This window comes from Dendroctonus ponderosae, unplaced genomic scaffold (genome assembly GCF_020466585.1).
Source record: "Dendroctonus ponderosae isolate FM_Combo_2020 unplaced genomic scaffold, Dpon_F_20191213v2 Dpon_F_20191213_3, whole genome shotgun sequence".
In the NCBI taxonomy this organism is placed as follows: Eukaryota; Metazoa; Arthropoda; class Insecta; order Coleoptera; family Curculionidae; genus Dendroctonus; species Dendroctonus ponderosae.
In genome coordinates this window covers 9,965,674-9,986,254 of record NW_026018508.1, presented here as the reverse complement: position 1 = coordinate 9,986,254, position 20,581 = coordinate 9,965,674, and the positions used below count along the sequence as shown (strand labels likewise).

The 20,581-nt window shown below is 33.3% G+C and overlaps 1 protein-coding gene across 4 annotated transcripts in view; it reads left to right on the top strand.

The window, feature by feature from the left end:
* Positions 1-20,581, top strand: part of LOC109535791 — an 88,575-nt gene that overhangs the window by 43,533 nt on the left and 24,461 nt on the right. For all 4 annotated transcript variants that reach the window (XM_048664876.1, XM_019901795.2, XM_048664875.1 and 1 more), the window contains 4 exons: positions 1,930-2,052; positions 11,578-11,748; positions 16,788-16,932; positions 20,446-20,573. In XM_048664876.1, the coding sequence (XP_048520833.1) occupies positions 1,930-2,052; positions 11,578-11,748; positions 16,788-16,932; positions 20,446-20,573 (567 nt within the window). The remainder of the gene's footprint in view (positions 1-1,929; positions 2,053-11,577; positions 11,749-16,787; positions 16,933-20,445; positions 20,574-20,581) is intronic.

Sequence of the window (20,581 nt, the reverse complement as noted above, 5' to 3'; positions counted from 1 at the left end):
TTTCTAACCGGCTACGTATAAACTTATTCAAGCAGTGCCCTTGCCTGTTTACACGCAATATGCTAATTATGCCATTATCTCCTTACATCATACTTGAATAACTGATAATTGCTTGGCCAAGTTTAGCTAGCGAGCAATTTTTAATATCACAGTCTGAAATAATTTCCAATACACACTGTGTATTTTCAATGTGTTCGGCTTTTTTAACGGAAGATTCAGCCGGTTGATTTCTCACAAATATTATTGCCAGATTCCGTGCCGACGAATCATTCATGTTTTTACACTCGCACTAATGGCCTTAATAAGCCACAATTCCATTTTTCCATCCCAATGACATCGGTTTATAGCTTTTGATTAGGTAACATCAAGAGTTGTTAACTGATTCCAGAAATGACATCAAATACAATCATTTTCATAATTATTTTACAGCCCACTGAACAACTTAATCTACTTTAAAGTTTGTAATTTTAACTACATTATTTCGCCATTAAAACCTATACAAGTATGATTTTCCTGTAATCAAATCCTTCGTCTAGTACATTAGAAACCGATCGAAAATTAAAGATTTTGGTTCAGCATATTTTCTCACATCTTTTGTTAAATTTCTGCCAAAATAAACTTTTGGTAAAGTAAGGAACCCCCATTTCAAAACCTTTCCCATTTTCCCCTAAAATGAAGCAAAAAAAAATGGATAACAATCTTGAATACGCGCTTATTATCGGAAATGGGAAACTATTTTCCAAAGTGGAAAATGTAACGGCTAGTGTACTATATCAATGTACTTCGTTCGTATCAACAGTAAATTAATTTTAGAGACGTGAAACTGTGCAATTTTATTTCTCGTTTTGGAGGAAACGTAAAATTTACCAGACTTCCTCTATCCGTTTTGAAAATTGTTTCGATTTTCCGATAATATTCCTGTTTCAGCACATGTAGATTTGATTGCTGTTGCCAAAAAATAAACTTACTAATCGGGATGTGAGAGACTGCTTTCTTCTCGATTATGACATTTATTTGTAATAATTTTGGTTTTAAACTATTGGACACCAAACCCTTAATGATCTAAAGGACTACTTCAACATAAATTCCGTCGTCGAATAAAAAAAAAAGTCGTTTCCCATTCTCCAAGAATCGATAGTAAGTCATTGACGAGGTGAAACTTTCTAAAGCAAATAAAACATTCATCAGTTCCAACCAACAAGTTCATTTGCCAACCATTTTGTTATACCATATATTTCAATAACGAACTATAAAATCACGCAATAGTTGCTAAAGTAAATTTAGATCCAACTTTGAAAAACATCTTAACGCGCGGCTTGGGTTATTTCAATTAAGCAACTTATCTAAAAGTCTGTAAGGAAATTGAAAGAAAAAGAGAACTCCAGGTTTTTATAATTTCCGGAAATTAAAACTTGTTCATGCAGTTTAGCTGATGTTGACTTGCTTCGGACATATTGCAGATGATGGAAATATAAGCTGAAAAAAGAAGTGCATGTTCGTTAGGGTGTCCTCCTTCCTTCCAGCATAATTGGTTTAAGAAATAAGGCAAAACGTAGCACATTATTTAAACATATTTAAAAGTTGAAAGCGATACCACAGCGAATGAAGCTTTTAGGGAAATTACTGCATTATGTCCAATATGTATTTGCTTCTGCACTAATAAAATTTGAGCCTTTGCACCATCATAATTATCAAAATTCCACTGAGGTGAAATTCAGATTAATGCTAATTGCATAGTTAATGGGAACTGAATTCGAACAGTTTTCCTCGCCAAATCTCTTCTCATGTCATGTAACAAGAGACTGCAGGCCCTGTAAATCCCTAGTACCGATTCCATTAACATGCAGAATGTGAAGCGAAATACCATTTCCTATCCGATATTTCGTTGCAACAACAACAAAATTGAAACATTGTTGCATTTATTTTCAGGATCGAGTACGAAAGCCACTGAAGCGATCCTCAACTGCATAACCGCACGCCAGCTCTGTTTTAACGACAGTTCATGTTCTGCTATACTTGAAATTATCCCCCAAGTCTGCGGACCTGAAGTGGGTAAGTAATAATTACTTCAGCAAAATACTGTAAGACGTAGGTAGTGGAATTAATTGAAAGCAAACTTGCCTAGCTAGGTAAAGTGCGCGCTTGCAGCAACCAGGTAGGGTACATTACAATTTTACCGAATTAATTAATACTAATTAGGAATTTGCTGTGATTGTTATTTTTACTGCGGTCATAAACTATGAAAAATGTCTGTGCAGTGTTTGGTAAATACAAGCAGAAACTATGCAATTTAAATGTATGAACGCTTCCTCAGCAATCGTTTCTTTGCACGGCAATGAAACTTTAATATATCACAACTTGAGACAATATTGAGGCTTGATTGCGGTATTGGAACAGTCTCTTAATTAGCTCCGGCAAATAAATCCACCTAGGAAAAATCACACGTCACATTACATCGAACTAACGGGCGTGAAAAGCTTCAAATCCCAACAGTGTATATGATCTCGTATTAAGTGTACCATCAACCCCGTCTAAATATAGTTAAACCTAGAATATCCATTCATTATACTTTCAAACTTAACGATTTCATGGGATTATATCGGGGAAATTATTCAAGATTTATTACGTCAGAGAGTCAATTAGAAAACTTTCCCGGGGAAAATATAAAAATGAGCTTGCACACCACATTACCTAGCTTTAATCAATAGTTCTTTTACGTCGTGTAAATAACTTGCCCTTATATGTTGAGGCGATCGATTAAATCTGCTTAGGAATAGCCAGAGTCGGTCCAAGTAGCTTTTGATTAATTGTTCGTTTTTATCAAATAAGCAGCTTACGTTTTATGAACAAAACGGTGTTGAAATATGTTGTCTTGCTTACTATTTGTCAGAAAATTTCGGTTTTTGCAGCTGTGATTTATTTCCTTTAAGGTACGACTTCTGTATTATTTAGTCATATGGCAAAGTATTTAAATTCAGGAGAAGCTGGAGAAAAGTTGAAGTTTTGCGAATCGAAAGGTGGTTTGTCTTTAAGAAAAAAACCGACACATAATTTATTAAATTTAGACATTTTTTCCTTATGTAGTAGCGTTTATGAGTTGACCAAGAAATAATCCAAATATTTATCTTCTTAATTAATGCAGTGTCCTTTGCTTTTGAAATGCTTTCCTTACTACGTGTTGAAAAATGGAAGAATATGGTTTTAAGGCGCCTCTATACTATTTCAAGTATTTGGAAATGTTTTTCTAGACTTTAAGGACTGCTTGCTGCTGCAGCTAACTAATTTTTTTGGTAAATCAATTATTTTCTAAAAGCTATAAAATTAACACAAAATTAGAAAACCATCAATAAAATTAACCCATATATTAATTTTCACCCCATTTCGATGCTGATTAATTCTGTTGCGTGAACATTTTCGTCCGCATATACATGCTTGCTATGCATATTTGTAAACCCCGATCTTCAGGCTAAGTAAGTTTTTCATCATGCCTGCTTCAGGGACACTCTGTAGAGTAGAATTTTTCAATACAAAATCGAAAAGATATGCAATACCTATGTACTTTAAGCAGCATTGGGAGAGTTCGATTGAGAAAAAGTTTACAAAACAACAAGGAGGGAAAATTTGGAAAGCTGAATTAATCTGAATTATTATTGACCTGAAATGGCACTTACATCATCGACGAGAAAAACAATTTAAAAACTTGCTTTACCAAGCGAAAAATTGAGAAAAAAAATGGGCACGAAAAGCAACAACATGCACATTCAACAAATCAAGCAACACTTTAAATGCCATTGAAAACAAAATTGAAGGATAATCAATATAAAGATACAATGCGATTAAATTAAAAATGTTCGGAAGCACTAAAGAACGCAAAGTATCATCCTCATTCTTGATTCCAGCAGAATATTAACTGTTTCTATTTCAGTTAAGGCTTTAATTGTGAATGCAATGAAACGTGAAAGAGAAATTTAAAACTTAAACATTGCGAAAGGAACAGAGCAAATTAATAATATTAATCACAACTTTTAGCACTGTTTTCCTGAAGATTCTGCATTTGATGCGAAATCATAGTCACATATGCGTTCACTCGAGAAAAGTTTATAAAAATTGATGTTGCATCATCAATTATGAAAAAGAGACCGTAATAGATGGTGGAAGCTTTCCAGAACGCGTTATATATAACTTCTCGTCTTTGCCCAGGAATAACGTTTTGGTAGAGATAAAGAACAAGTCCTCATGCTAAAGCTAAACCTGGTCTAAGCAGCAGTAGAAAACAAATAACTACAAATTTTCATCTAAAACTACAAAAAATCATTCGAATTGACCGTTCAGAAAAGTAAATCGTTCTTTTCATCACTCAACATGCGCTTATCAATGAAAAACGATCCCGAGTCAATTATTCCACATGATTATTAACGGTTTGGCTGCCTGTTTTTTTTTGATGAAAATTGATACCAGTTTTAGGTTTTTTCCTGGAGCACAATATCTGAAGCAAAACCATCATTCATTGAGCCCATTTGAGTGCTGCATTAGTCTTTTTAGCCTCACATCACACACTGCTTACAAGAATGGATCCATTACCTTCTCTTATATTAAGCCACTGGACCAAATTTCAACACTTTGCCTACCCTGTTGTTCGGCACGTGTCGCTTTCTATTCACTTTTCACTAGATTTCAGTTTATTTTCGGTTGGGTAGCGAGATTTTTCATCTTTAACTCAGTAACTAAAAACTGAGTAACAATGGTGACTTCAATTTTTTTAATTTCCGGTCTATGAAGTACAATTTTGTGTAATTTTCTTAGTTTAATTTCCAGTTCTTCCAGTAATTAAACCTGCACCAATTGATACCTTGATGTTCAGCTGTCCTATTTCAGAAGACGAAAGCCTCGGCAAGTTACCATTTTGTCAATTTGCAAATTAATTCAACATTCACTTTTTTTAAATTTGTTTTTCTTAAAATGATTGCGGCTTTCCTCGCAAAAGTTTCATCTAGAATTTAAAGATATACATTTTTTGAATTTGCTACCTTGAGTAGAGTTTTCACACTATCAAATATCGACGTTAAACCATCTTCCCAGTTTAGTTATTATAATTCAAAACCAAAAATTTTTTGCACTCCACAAAGGACTTTTAATGTTTCATTTATATATTTGCAACCTGTAAAACCTGCTTCGTTAAAACCAGGTGTTTCTCTAGGCTCAATGGCATTCTATATTGAAATTCAATCTGTTTCTCTCAGCATTAAATGCTTCTTTAAATAGATTTTTGAGTGCTGTTGAGTTAAGAAAGTGTCAGCTAAATTACGAATCAGGTTTCGGGCACTTGGCATTGAACACTTTGGGGTGCAAAATTGGATTTTTCAGAAATTAATCTTGATTAAAGCAAATTAGACTTTGAAAGCAGACCCACATAATTTGATGTCTCTCAGGCAAAACCCATACTTTTTACTCAGTTTGGGTAGCTTAAACTGATACAGAGAAATAAATAGAAGTGTTTCGCTCAACCCGTAAATACCCATCTCAACTTTAGTCCTAGACAAAATATTATTTGATCCTCTGGGACCAAAGTGTTTATGATAATCTCGCTACGTTGTTACTTGAGAAAATGATGTCGGCATTAGAGGAATTCTGAATAGAATGTAACGAAAATGTTTTGTTGGTATCATAAATCAGTTTGTCCCGAAAAGCGACCAACCATGCAAATAAAAAGATACATTTTGTATACTCCTGTCTGTTTTGATTTATTCGCTATTTTATTACGCTTATCTACAAATTGGCACCATTTTCTGTATTGATTTCTGTTCAAGTGCTATAATGGATACGAATCAACATTTAGTGAATTTGAACATTCGATCGACTCTAGTTATCATTTCCCAGACCAAGGAAAAGTTCTTCTCCCAAAACTTTTGCAGACATAAATTCTAGGGAACAAAACCGGTCGATGTAGATATTTTCCTCAACTCTGCATTAAAGTAATGACACATTTTTATGTTTTCCATTCGGACTCGATTGAATGCTTCTTTCGATTATAAACTTTAGAAAACAACCCAGAAACGTGAAACCTCAAAGCAAAGTTGTCACATATCGCTCCGTTAGAACCTTTGATGAATTTTCGCAAAACCCGGTCAGAGATATATTTCGGTATTGCCTCGATGACACCTGAAGGTTGCAACGGGCTGAAACATTGTGAATAATTAAAATTGAGCGGACAAAACATGTTCAAGCCAGATGGAATATTTTATGGAAATGCCATAAAGTGTCCTCAGTTTTACTGCGACCATTTTATCTATCACATTTAGGATAAATGAGCTTTGAAATAACTTGAAAGCCCCAGGTGGTTATGAGCTGAATGTCCTTTATTTGTCTGAATTTACGCAAACATTGACTAAATCTCGAAATCAAATTTGGTACACTCTGTATACAAGATAAAATAATAAAGCAAGAAGCCCGTTGGTGATTTTTCTTAGTTTTCCTGAGATGTGACCCCAGAGACAAAAAAACAGCTATTACAATTCTTCAGCTCTGGACATCGCTGGAAAATCCTGCATTCAATTAACGACATAAAACTTTCTTGTAAGTCGTTTTCCGTGACGGCTCTGGCGGATAACTTAACTTTTACTAGAAGGGGTCGTTTTATTTTAGTTCTGCTCTATGCAAATTAGCATTTCGGGTGGTCACGTCCCGCTGAAACTGTTTATTTGTGCTACTTGTGTACGGTTTTGCATATTAAAAAGCCTGTATTACTCTTGCATTTGATTCAAAGGGACACTCGCGCTCAACTTGTTAATCAGATCGTATCTTTTTGTACGCCTTGAAAGGTAGCTTGAGGTCAAGAAACGGCGTAAAACTGCTAATTGGAGTTGTAAAGGTTTTCTTTTTCAGTTGTAAATTGGTCTTTTAGTGAACTTTAACTTTTGCTGGCAAACATGTTGAATTGGTGCTTATTTAGACAGTGTTTTGAGCAATTTGTAATCTTTTATCGGCAACCAATGGATTATTGCACTTTTAGGGTCGATAAACGTCGATATCCCTACGTCGCAAGCCCTACAAAATCATTCATAAGATGAAATTTTAAATAGTTATTTATTATCAGCTTGTGAGTTTTAAGGCTTACTAAACGTCTGGAAGAATTTATTTTCCACGACGACCCAAAAACCCCGAAAATAACTCACCATTTTCAATCAATTACTATTCGATTAAATGCCTGGAATAAAAATTGAAGTGGTAAACTATTTTAACTATCTGCTGAAGTAGTCGCCTATTTTTCTAGTTCCTTTGTCGCTTCCCGGATTCTTATTATAATCTGTTCTATATAATACTCTGTTTGCCCCCTTTGTTAGAGCGAATCGAGTACATACAACAATACCAACCATTAGCAAAGACGTCCGGTCGAGACGCTATATTATCTGCTCTAAGAGCGTTCTTTTTCTTATTTAACTCCACTTTTAGCTTTTATACAAGTTTAGTTAAATTTTCAAAGCCTAAGATTTATTCAAATAGGATAAATGACATTCAATTAGATCAAACTGCTGCTATAAGACCGATTCTGAATAATTTTCAGCGTTCGATTTCGACTGCGCAATTAATTGATGTTGTTTGCATAAACTTGAATAGCCTAATTGACTATGATGGTGCACTAAGAACGAGCCGTCGGTTTTATTGTATGCCTGATTACATGAAGTCCCGATTTTCCAATTCTGAATACATCGATCTTTCATTAATCGAAACCTGTGGGAGATATTACCAAAATTGAAGAATCTTGACCATGCTAAGAACGGCACGTAGTTGTAAAGCCTGCGGTCTTGAACTATGCCATTAGGAAGCTCATATTAAATTGGAAATTTGGCGAAAACACTAATTCTGATATAAATACTTTGAAACTCTTTATGCAAATTGTTGCAAAATGCAAACGGTGTTTGACATCCGAGTACTTAAAATCTTTTGGTTGCGATAGTAAACACATGATTGATTTTTGATTGAAAAAGAAAATTAAATAATTGCAATAACAATAAAAAACATTATTTGCCTGTTTGTATGACTGTTTCCCTTTGGAGGACTAAGTATATTCTATAACTTATACCAATATATCCAAAAATAAAAATCGCCAAATTGGTACTTCACGATTGAAGGTTTTGAGGTCTTTTAATAGGCAACGACTAACATTCTTTTTGCGTCCACTGATACTTATCGAACGTTTTTAGCTTCTAGGCAAATGATCGCATAAGTTTCTCAGGCATGATTTTAAAAGTTTTTGGGGCAAAAACATAAAATTTTCTGAGGTTGAAAAGATTGTTTCTTTACGCGCTTGATCAAAAGGAATATTTAACTGTTTTTCTATTTAATATATATGAGATTTTAACATTTTTGAGTGCCCAAATTGTAAACTTTAATTTATATTAAATAAAAAGGGAGTCAAGTTAAATGCAAAGCAAATCATAATTTATACCGTTTTATTCTCTGAAAAAGGGACATCGAGCCGACTAATTAGCCCGACAAAAATCACACTAATCCTCATTGGAAGAAGTTTGGAAATAGTCACTATTAAACCCGCTTGAGCTACTTAAAAAACAAAACCTTAGAATTATATGGCTCAAAACATATTTACCGACAAGCTCTAACGCAATCTTCCGCTCCTCATGCGAGCTATTTCCAGCCGTTTCAAAGGTATACATTTTACAAATTTTTGAAGGCCCTTAAGTGCGTCACAACTCGTAAAATGTTCCTTTCAAAAGATAGCTTTTGAGGCGATGTATCTGACAAACTGTACTTTGATACATGTTGACCCTGAGGGTTTTATAAATTGTTAATATTTTGTAAATTTGAGAGGCTCTAAAGGGACGAAACTCTGCTGACGCCTTCCTAACGACCGCCAATAAACAGGGGACGAAAAAATGCCCCAAATATGTGAAAAAACGTTATTTATGTATTTTTCATGCTACTACTTTTTACTGAGTGAGACTTAAAAAACATTTATTTTGGAACATTTCAGGACTATTTTTTATTGTTTATTAATCCGCAATTTCCAAAATCGTTCTTCAACAGCAGCCCGTTTTATCTCGTACAAAATATTCGTTTGTAAATTATTCTTTAGGACCCCCGTACAGCGTAAATGCATTTGCAGCTGTTGGTTTGGCCGTAAGCGTTTATTCCTGAAAAACAATTCGTTGTGCTCAAATTTGCCATTTGCGTGGACAATATTTCTACATTAGAGCCTTTAACCACTCGTAACAGCGCTTCAGGAATATTTGCACAACCGTTAACAGCCTAAATATCTAATGCATATAGAAAAGTTATTCATATAACAAACACTTTCCAATTAATTGAATTGTAAACAATTTCCAGCGTATGAGCGTATAATTTTATAATTATCGTTACGATTATTGTTGAAATGAACAAACGCAACTGAAGCGAAATGAAACTAGGGAATGAAAAAAGGAGTTAAAAGTTCAGTGGAATCAAGTCGAGCCACCAATTTCAAGTTACAATACTGAGACGAGCGATATTTTAGGCAACGAAAAATGTTTAGCAGGTAAAATTCACATGGGGGAGAGAAGGAGTTGCCATGGATCAATAAGGTAACTTGAATAATTTATGGAAGCATTCTGGTCGGTGTTATTCCCGCTGCTTAAAATTGTCCCGTGTATTTACTTTAGTTCATTTCGTTTTGCCTAAATGCAATTTTACAGTCATATTAGCCAGGACAAAGATTTTAATGAAATGAAATCCGTTTCATTATTAATAATGTGCAACCAACCTAATTTCCATTTGTAAGAGAACGGGAAAGGAAGCGAATTACAACATGAAAAATAAATAGTGCAATAACAATCCATGCTCTCCTGCTTACATATCGCCATTTTAAAACTTATCAGGCCGTTTCTCCTTAAGTTTTATACCTACCATAATCGAACGTTTCACATGCATTTTAAATTTAATATGCAAATTGTTTAAATTAGAAAGAACCCTAACAAATGTTCATCCCAGCAGTAAAAGGCAAGGGAGCAAACACATCAACATCTTGTGGATAAAAGCAATTGTTTCGTTAAAGTTTAAAAGCGTTCTTTCTGTTAACGTGCTTCTTACACTTGTATATTTGATAGCCGTTTTCGTGCTCTTAACTGTTAACGGTTTTAAACATTTTCAAAAGTCGAAAAAAAATAAATTTTAATTTTAATTGGTAACTATAAATAGATTTCTGTTGGTTTTACTATTGTTAATTCTTCAGTATTTGCTTCAGTGAATTTTCACTCGTTTCTACTTTTCAATTCATCTCACCAAATTTGAAACGCAAATATTATTGCTTTTATGTGCTTTAAACATAGCAGTATTTTTGTCGGTATTGTAATTTCTCATATTCCTATGTTTATTCATCTGACTTTTGGTTATTTTTCATTAATCCTGCTCAAACATTGCCTGTCAGAAAAAGCCGACAACAAATAAACCAAACATAAATGGAAAGACCCACAAAGCAAATTTTCTGTTTCTACCTATGTTGATTAAAAACTGGAAGCCACCATAAACTTTTGTAAAATTTCATATTTATCTCGTGCAGATACTACAATTTCTCCAATTTTTTGTTAATCTAAGTCATTAATAGCGTTCAATGATTATCAATAACTCTGAAACCATTTGATGATTTGAAGCACTATAGTATCAAATGAATACGAAAAAGAGACACTAAATAAAATCAAATCTCTGAAAAGCAGAATTTATGTCCTGAAAGGATATAAAAGGATTTCAGGTAAATTGGACAGTTACGCAGCGATTTCCACTCCGAATCTAATGGTTTCTTATATCGAAATCTTGCCATAAATCAGCTCGATTTCGGCCTTTATCAGCTCGCCGGGTGACAACAGATTCCTGATTACAATTTCCACAATTACAGCATCTTTTTCAGGCGGATTGTATAATAAATAACCAACGTTCAGACGAAAATTAAATTATAAAATAAATGAAGTAATAGTATACATAGATCACTTCAGGATCTGATATTTCAAATCTTTCCTTATTTAGCCGGTAAACGGTTTTAATGCGAACAGTATTTGAATTTGATTAGCTTTGAGACGTTTAGTTAAAGGCACAAATGTAAAAAAGTTCTCAACTCGGATCAGAACTCTTTGCAAATTTATTCTATCCTCGACGTTCAAGGAATATGAAAGACGTATTTACATTTATTTAAAAGTGCATTTTAAAGAGTGCTGCCTGAACTTTAGAATTTATTCGTTTTGCCGAATTACTGGATTGCGACCTATTCATCTTTGATACATATTCAAGCCAATCATAGAAGCTAATTTGACTTTAATTAACATAAATACATACAACTTTATGAAAATCCTGGTTTGAAAACAGTTTTTAATATTTTATCCCTTTGAACATATGCGATTATGGGTAAATACGAGTAGCTGACAATATAAATGCTTTGTTAGTGAATTGTAATCCTTTTGTAAATAATGCCATGTAACTTTGCCGCGAGTGTTCAATGGCGTGCATATAAAATGAAGTTCATGTTTGAGTAGTAGTAAATGATAATGGAACTTCACGCCCCTTGAGAAAAATGCTAATTCCTCATATCTGTTTCAGTTGCTTGTTCGACGGTAACAGTGACGAAATGCCAAGCGGCCCTTCGCACCCTCCAGGCGTTTCCCTTTTTCAAGCCAACGTGTCTTTGTAGAGAGCCCCACATGGATCCCGAATGTAACTCCTTCAGGGATTTCCTATTCGATCACCCCTGCGTGTTTGTCAAGGAAAAAGGTATGTCGACCTTGTCAATCTGCGAGCGAATTTTATGTTTTCCTAATAAAAGAAATGCTTGCCAGTAAATTGACTCCCTATGTCTAAGAGCAAACCAGATTTGTTGGGGTGGGTCTAAGGAAATGGATAAACGTGCGCCACATCTACAAATGGGATCCGGAAAATGAGGCGTTTTATTCACTTGGAAACAAATTGTTTTCCTAGGAGTCGGGTGTATGGGCTGTCCTTTGTTATATTCGTTTTGCTAGTATACTACATGGAAAAACTCTCTAACAAGCAAATGGAAAATACGTTCTTGTTTCGCGGATGAAAAATGACTTAAAAACATGTTTACGAGTAAGGCTTTATCGCTAAGGATTTAAAATAATGTAAAACGGAGATACAGGGTGCAGCTTCAACAATTGTGTATTCCAATATTTTTTCTAATGGAATAAGTATATTTTTTAGCTCCCTTTCATTCGTTGCTACTTGATCGATATTTTACACTTTAAGCTTGGTTTTCAGGAAAAAAGCGCAAAATTCTCAATTTTTATTTTCAGTATCACATTTTTTAGCCGAAATGTAGGCAACAGGTGAGCAAAAAATGATCAGGTCGAACACAAGCAGAAACCTTCCTTTCATATATTTAAATTTTCTCAAAGCTTCTAAGTATGTTGATTTGTATTTAAGGCGCAGCGTTCTACAAAAATAATGTTTGGTATTTAAGGATCTGTTTGCATAAAACTCTCAATTAACCCCATCAAAAGCGGTCCAAGGGTTTAATCTGAACTATCTGACTAAGCGTTTTCTTTGATATAATTACTTTTTTGCTTACCATCTAAAAGTTTATCTGCTTGTGGATAAGAAATTGATATTTTGGGGATATTTTTAGCCGATTTTCCGAAAAATGACATGTGATTCTAAAATCTATTCTAATTCTCTAATCTAAATTCTAAATTTTTATTTTATAATGTAATTTCGTATATTTATGTTAGGTGGATTTGGATTCAATTAAATTTACAGTTACATCAAGTCTGAATCATATTTTGGATGAAATGTGCCAAATGTGGTTTTGGATGGAAGCGTACAGAACAACGAACAAGAGTTTTCGTTAATACATGGTTAATGAAAATTTCTTCCTAAAAAACGGCAAAAATATTTCCAGGTAGATTTTGTCAAAAACATGGCTGGCATAACAGCAAAGTTAAAATATGCAACAACGTACAACATGTATACATTTTACGCATGTTTTTCTTTCTCCACAAGAAACAATTTATTTTTATTGAAAATGAAACCTGAAAGTAAAATGAAAAATGAAAAAATCACCATTGAGAGCTTGATATGAACTCATTAACTTTTGCAATTTTCATTTGGTTCCCATAATGTTATAATTGTTACTTCAACGGGACGCGACATCAAATGCAGAATCCTCTAAGCTCATTCTTGCACAATTTTAACCTCCAAGCAAAAATATATTGAAAAAAACAATTTGTCTAAGTCACTTTCATCCCTATTAATAATTCACCATGTATTTGCAACAGCGAACAAAACTTCCTTTCTGAAATCATGAAATTGTTAGCTAGGCTTTCTTATCTGTCAAAAATAATTTTCCGTCAGCAAAATTACAATACAATACAAAACAAGCACGTACTAAAGTAAAAAAGTTCACGCAACTGGAAACAGAAAAACCTTAAAATAACTTTCCCACTTACTTTCGTTTAATTTATTGCTGCAAACCTCGCTTATGTTGCGCGGCTGTAAAACGCACCGTTTTATAGCAACCTTTCGAAGGGCTTATTTTGTTATCAAACAGCCACAGTAAAGGCCATTCTATAAACTGTTTTTTGCGTTTCTGTATTTGATTTTCGTTCTCAAGTTTGCGAAACTGTTCATTCGATTCTTTGGGGAGCAATTATTGGTCTTAATTTATTCAAGCCTGCAAAGCATCGAGTGTGCCTATCTTAGAATGGGAATTAATTATTTATCTGTTGCTCTGTAAGCGTTCGACACTAATTATCTTTAATTTACTGTGATTTTTTTCACTGGCAATCGACCAGGGATCCATAAAATCGTTGACGAAAATTTTAGTTACCCTTACGATTTGAATCGTCAGTCAGTAAGTTGCTAAGAACGAATCATACATTAAAATTGTCAAAGAACCAAAATAAAATGGGAGTAGAATAGTTGGCCCTTTACATACAAAAATCAAGTGTTAAAACATTCAATAAATTTCACAAAGGTGTAGCTGAAAGTGACGTAGCAAATTGAAGTAATCAAGTTCAATTTGATCAGAACGAAACATTCGTAAAAGTCGCTCGATGCTTTATTTATGAAATATTTATCCGCCACTCACTGTTTCCATTATGTATTGATTTTGCTCGAATGGAAGAAAATAAAACCCAATTATTATTATACTCGCTGCTCTAAGTTTTCAACATTTTCCGATCAGTTTAATTTCCTTCTACTTCCGCATAATTCAATCCTCCTACAAAAATAACCGGAGATTTTATTAAATGAGAGGTAAAATATTATTATTTTCCCACATTGATTTCGAATAAAAGCGAGGAACTTTCGGAATTAACTTTAACGATATCTCGGTCTCTAAAACGGTAGCCGATTGGAGGCGGAAAATCAGATTACAAGTATTGCTTTTTTACCTTGGGACACATTAAGCCATAAAGAGAAAAATAGGCCAATCTCCTCGGTCGTAGCTCTACGAGTTTTATCAAGTCTTACGTGCCGTAAATATCTGGAATTATTTTTTTCCTTCTCGTATTTTTTCTTCACCCATCAGAAATCGACAGGAAGACACAAATCTAATAATGCGAAACTTTGGCGTTCAAAATTACATCAACGCTGCAATCGTGATGTATCGTTTATACAGGGCGGTGATAATAAAATAAAAATTTTTTTAATTCCAAATTCGACAAACAATGATTTGCATGTACAACAACACAAAATCTCTCAGGAGGCCATTGTTCGTTAAGGTTTAAATATTGTCAAAGGATTCGTGAAAACACATGATGGTTTAAATGCATTTGATTAAAGGATGCAGCTCAATTTTCAAGAGATAAATCTAAATATAGTTATGCTTTAAATTTTCACAATATCGCAATATAATAAGTAATTTCACAATATAATAAGTAATCGCGACATTGACAGAAAATGTTGGCTCTCGCAAATAAGTAATTTCCTCAAAAAATTGTTTAATGTCTTTGTAATTGTTTGATTTATTCTTATAAACATAAAAACAGTTTTTTGTTAGCTTAGAAATTGATTGAAATTCGGAACTGAAAACGAGCTTATTTTGACTTCCTGAAGATATTTCAATTTTCACTTCCATATCCCAGTGTAAAAGCCGGAATTGGACGGTGTATGTGACTTTTCCAATAAATCACCGATTATTTCTAGAGGGTTCTTAAGGGAATAGAGAAAATGCTTTTTTTCCTTTAGTCTCTCTCAAGTGGAATATTTAATCATAATTTTAGAACTTGCACATGGAAGAAAGGTACCTTCCACATCTACATTTTCTTGGTACTTCCCAAGCCATCCTTAATAACACCTTAAAAATAACGACTTTTGGAATCATCCTCAATCCTTCTTCCTGTTATACGACTGCATAAATTGTTGATAAATCGTCAATTGACCATTACATGAATGATTAATTTCTATCCCTATGTACTTAAGAAGTCAAACGTGGTCTCAAATGGTAGCCTATCGATTTCACATCAAAATGTATGGAGGCGTTTCTTAATTTAAGTGTATTTAATACACTAGTACAAGAGTACAAAGAAACAACACCGGCAGAGTTGGTGTGCGCTATTTTTAATAGTATTTGATTGATTGCTCTTTATTATCCATTTACCATCTCATTGAAGGAATTATTTATCTAATAAAATATTCTATTTGAGAGAGACATACACAAGCCAGTAAGAATAGAATTACTGATTGTCATTATAATGGGCAATACTTACGCAGGGTTTTTCTTTTGCTTTTTATTGAAATTCATGTGAACTGCGTTGAATTATTGGTCGCCTGCTTTTAAATAATGATCACCATAATGTAGACCGTTTTTTCATACTTAATAAGTGAAGTTGGGTTATTTCGGAAAGCATTGCGGGAATATCTAGACGAATTTTATAAAATTATTTATTGAAACCATTTTTACTCATGGAATAGGGAGTAGAATATTTAAACACGTTTATCAATTTATATTAATTTCAGGTCATTTTGACTATCGCATTTTTATCGATTTAGGTCAATCATGAATTGGCTCATATTGCTCAATTGTTTGTATAGAAAAGTTTATAACCTGATTACTCCCTTCTTATGAAAATATGATTAGCCAGACGTACATTTATTAATCACTGTTTAAAGCAATAAGCAACTCAACCTAGTAATTATCTCAACACATAATCTGGAAAATTGTAATTTAACCTTGCGGGCACTCAAACAATCCATTTTCAATTCTCACATAATTCCGCTAAGCTCTTGGATACTAGATAATTAAATAGAGTTTTATGAAAACCGTCTTTTATTCTCTCCAGTCGGCTAGTAAAAATTGAATGAAATGTCTTTTTTTAGTTACACGTTAAGCGAATTTAAAGAGGATAAAACAAAATTGATTACTTTTGAGAAAGGGAGCGTTTACAAAGGGACGTTTTTGCTTGAAAACATTTTATCTGCTCAGTGCTTTCTAATTTAAAGTTAATATTCGGAAGTAATGGACAATTTTGGAGAAAAAAATATTCACCGTATTCTCTTTTAAACAATATTTTCCACATGTTTTAATCTCATTTTGTCCATTCAATTTGATAAAGCTTTTAGTAAGAAATTTGAAAGCCCCACATGTTCCGGACGTACATTATAGTTGTCAATTATACTGTGGATCTAACAGTATCCTCCTAGCGTTGTATCCGGGATATTCCATTTAAGCGTTCAATTGCAAACTGGTTTTGTGGTAAATTACAAGACATTTGCCTGATATGTATGGGGTGAACCGAGACAATAAAGGCAGAATTCACCGAATGCACTAAATACACAATTTGGCTTTGTTTCAGAAAAAGATCCTTATCCAGTTGACGCTTTGCCAACTTGTACCCACGCCCATTTCGTATGCCAACAAGAGCCGAAGTGTATTAGGCTATACGAGGATTTTAAAACGCATTGCAAAGTTCGGGACAATAAATGTCGAATGGAGGACAGGTGAGTCAGATATATCACCTTTTTCTACTGGTGGAACATAGAGACAAATACAAAAACAAAAGAAACAAATCAATTTAAGGCGATTATTTGCTGCAAAATACGTAACAGTAGTGCTTGATGTGTCTTCTATGAGGAGAAATACGAGTTAGTTTGCAAATGTTTTTATCTTAAAATCAATTAAAAGGCTTATTTTTTAAAACTCTCTATGTTAAATTTTTTTAGAGGCGCCACATACCTTAATTACTGAATAATTCAAACAACGTATGCCGAAAACTGTGAACAGAAACCCTGTTATAAAGCTATAAGAGAGTACAGAAACAGAAATCTTAAAGTAAACATTTTCTATAAAAACCCATCCTATTTTAAGTAGAAGCGAAATAAGCCATTGGTATCAAAGACAAATTAATGCGACAAGTCACCACATTAACAACAATAAAGAGCAAAGTATTTTTTGCCACCGCAATGCGTAACAACATCTCCCAAAAATATTCCAAATAACAACAGAAAATAAAGAAAACAAAAAACTGCTATCAACCGCAACTCCAAAGGACGAAAATACTCGCAAACGCATGTGAGGAGACAGCCGAAAACGGGAAGAAAATAAGTCAATCGGAAAACTCAATTTTGCCAAATATATAGCGAATAATAACACACCAAAAATCTTTCCAAGAATCCAAGCTGAAAAATCAGACAGCAGTTTTTTCCACATATTTCTAAGACGTGCAAAGTTGGAAGATGAAAACATATCTGTTGTTTCTGAAGATCAAAAATGTATAAGAAACAATTTCTGAAATAATAGAAAATTTTACTTACATTACAAAAATTTATTCAGAGAACAGAATTCAAGAATCCGTTAGCAACGAACAAGTAAACATTTAAAAAACCATAAGCTGTAACTATAGTATTGAAGAGTAAACAGAAAAATCAGGCGAATAATAGGAACATTAAATAACACCAAAAGCAAATAAAATACATGAAATATTGCCCCAGTTGGGCAATATTAATGATTTCAATGACACAATAAAAACGCTCAGATCGGAAATTAGCAAAACATATGGAGAAAAGATCTGAAAAATCAGAAAAAGTAAAGATGAAGAAGAAAAACCAAGAAAGCTGTAATTTTAGAAAGTTCCGATGAACGTCGATTTTTTGCGTTGATCACTTTCTTTCATATTTTAACTCACTCTTTACCTAGATCGGTTCTTTTCAGTTTTCCATACATTTCGAAATAAAAAATGTCAATTAATATAATTGAACATTAATAGTTTAATCAACATATCTAAATCGTCACTGCAAATGAAAATCCATTTGGCTGCAGATACATCCCTTATTTCTCACAATTTAGTTGTTAGCAACCGAAAACTTTTGCTCGATAAGAATGGCAGTTGAATTAAACTAACCATTTCAATTATTCACCATTATCTGCACATAGGAATATGTTGCAAAGCCTGCCGGCATTTAATGAGTTTATTCTAGATACGCAGTTTCTGCTGAAACCAGGGTGGAAAATCAGTTATCCTGGCATAACTGCTTCTATGTTAATTTAATAATTTAATGATAAAAACACTGAACTTGTTATACGCTTCGTTTTTCTTTGAAATTGAAATATATCTCCCAGTAATTGCGGTTGAAATCTACGTGGATAATAATCTTATAATACGGTCCAGTAGTATGAATCATGTGCTAATTTCAGAAGCATTCTCAAAATCACAATAAATTGTTTAATTTGCTTGAATTAGTTGATTTTGCAAGCAGAATAAAGTGAATATGAACGTGAACAATCATGAACAATTTTGACAAAATCCAGACAGTATTGTATAGGATATATTTTGTGTCATTTGAATTTTCGGTGCCATTTTACGAACCTTTGACTTGACTGTTTCAATGTGCATTGTTTCCCGAGTTCATTTAAAAAGGTGCAAAAATCTGTCTTACAAAAGTTGCAATCTAAACTCGCACTAAAACGTTCAGGTTCAGCACAAAAAACCGTAACTGTTATAAATGAAGTAAATTAATATTCAAACACCTGAATCATTAATTTTGGCTTTCTCTCATTATAATATTAAATGAAACCAGAAGCAGGTTTGACAGGTTAAAGGATTTTGGCCCATTTCAAGCAGCAACTCGGTATTTAGTTGAAACTTTTTAGGTGCCCGGGGCTTTACAACTTATGCAGTGTATAGAGCAGAGGAAGAATGCTATGATGAGTGAACATTATTTTCCCAAACTTTCAGGCCAATTTACGTATTCAAGTATTATTAAACAATCATTTCTTTTCAATGTGTTTTGTTTGCTTAAACCTGCACATTCAAGAAATATTTTGACCTGCAAAAGTTCAAAAAATGTTGACAAACGTACCAAAAATATTTTATAAAATTAACAATAAAAAATCTTGAGCGGAATAGATCCCACTGTACAAAATAAGTCAAATACTCCAAATTTAGAGATATTTTTAGTGCCAGAAAATTACTGCGAATTTCTATGCAAGCTTCTTCACATTCAGACAAAATAAGACAAAAACGAACTGATCATGCTAATTTATAAATTGTTTTTTGATCGTTTTTACGCGTGCAGGAGTGTAATATTTAAAAGTAAAACCAGTGCCAAAAACATGCAATTAATATGCTATTAAGAACATTTTTTTGTGTCGCGTCGTTTTAACAGTAACGATATTTTTCAACTTCAAAAAATTTCAAATAAAATTCATTATCCTCAAATTAAGCGATTATGTGATTCTCACAATACACAGGAAATAAACACTTTCGGAACATGCGAATATAGCATTCAATCACATTACAAATTTACAGACAGCAGTAAAAATATACGGAACATTTTATTATAAGTTAATTAGCTGTTATTTCCAGAACTGTATTCTTGAGACTCCATAATATTCTATAGTGCTGCAGCACGAGTTTTAAAATAAGTCTTAAGATTGTATTTCTAGGATTAAGAGTATTTTAGGGTTGCTCTAGTTGAAATTTCCCAGAAAACATAGTTAAGGAATTTAGTTGTTCAAAAAATTATTTCCCATTTTGAAATAGTAGAGCATAATATTTTCAACAATTTTTTTTGCTTAGGACTTGCAGATTTTTGGTTGTAGTAGCAAACACTGAAATTGTTTCCATTGATTTAAGGACAGATTTTTATGGAAAACGTATTACTTCATATAAACATTTTTTTATAGTCATAGTCAAAATTATCTAGCCGTGTCTGACTCTCTTTGTTTTTTCGTTTTTATTTATGTATTGTATATACTTCTAATTGCCTTGTCTCTCCTGTCTATCATTAAGTATTCTGTTGCTTTCATACCTGAATATTTCGAGAATTATCCCTTTATTGCTCTGAAAGAAAGTTCTTAATCCTTCAGTCAATCAGGAGAATTTATGATTGTTTTTGATTAACTCTATTTTTTTATGGGCAAAATTGACTTAGATGCTGACTATGTCTCAAATCCGCTATGCTGGATTTTTTGAATTGTACTTTAATTAATTAATCAATTAATTGTATTTTCAGACAACTGTGCTTTGAATCATGGTCCGGTCTTCGTCGTTCGCCGATGTTCGGATGCATCTGTCCTAATAATCACATGAAAAAAAGATGCGACCGAATGTTCAGCATGGTGAATCACAATCCGTGTGTTGGTAAGTTA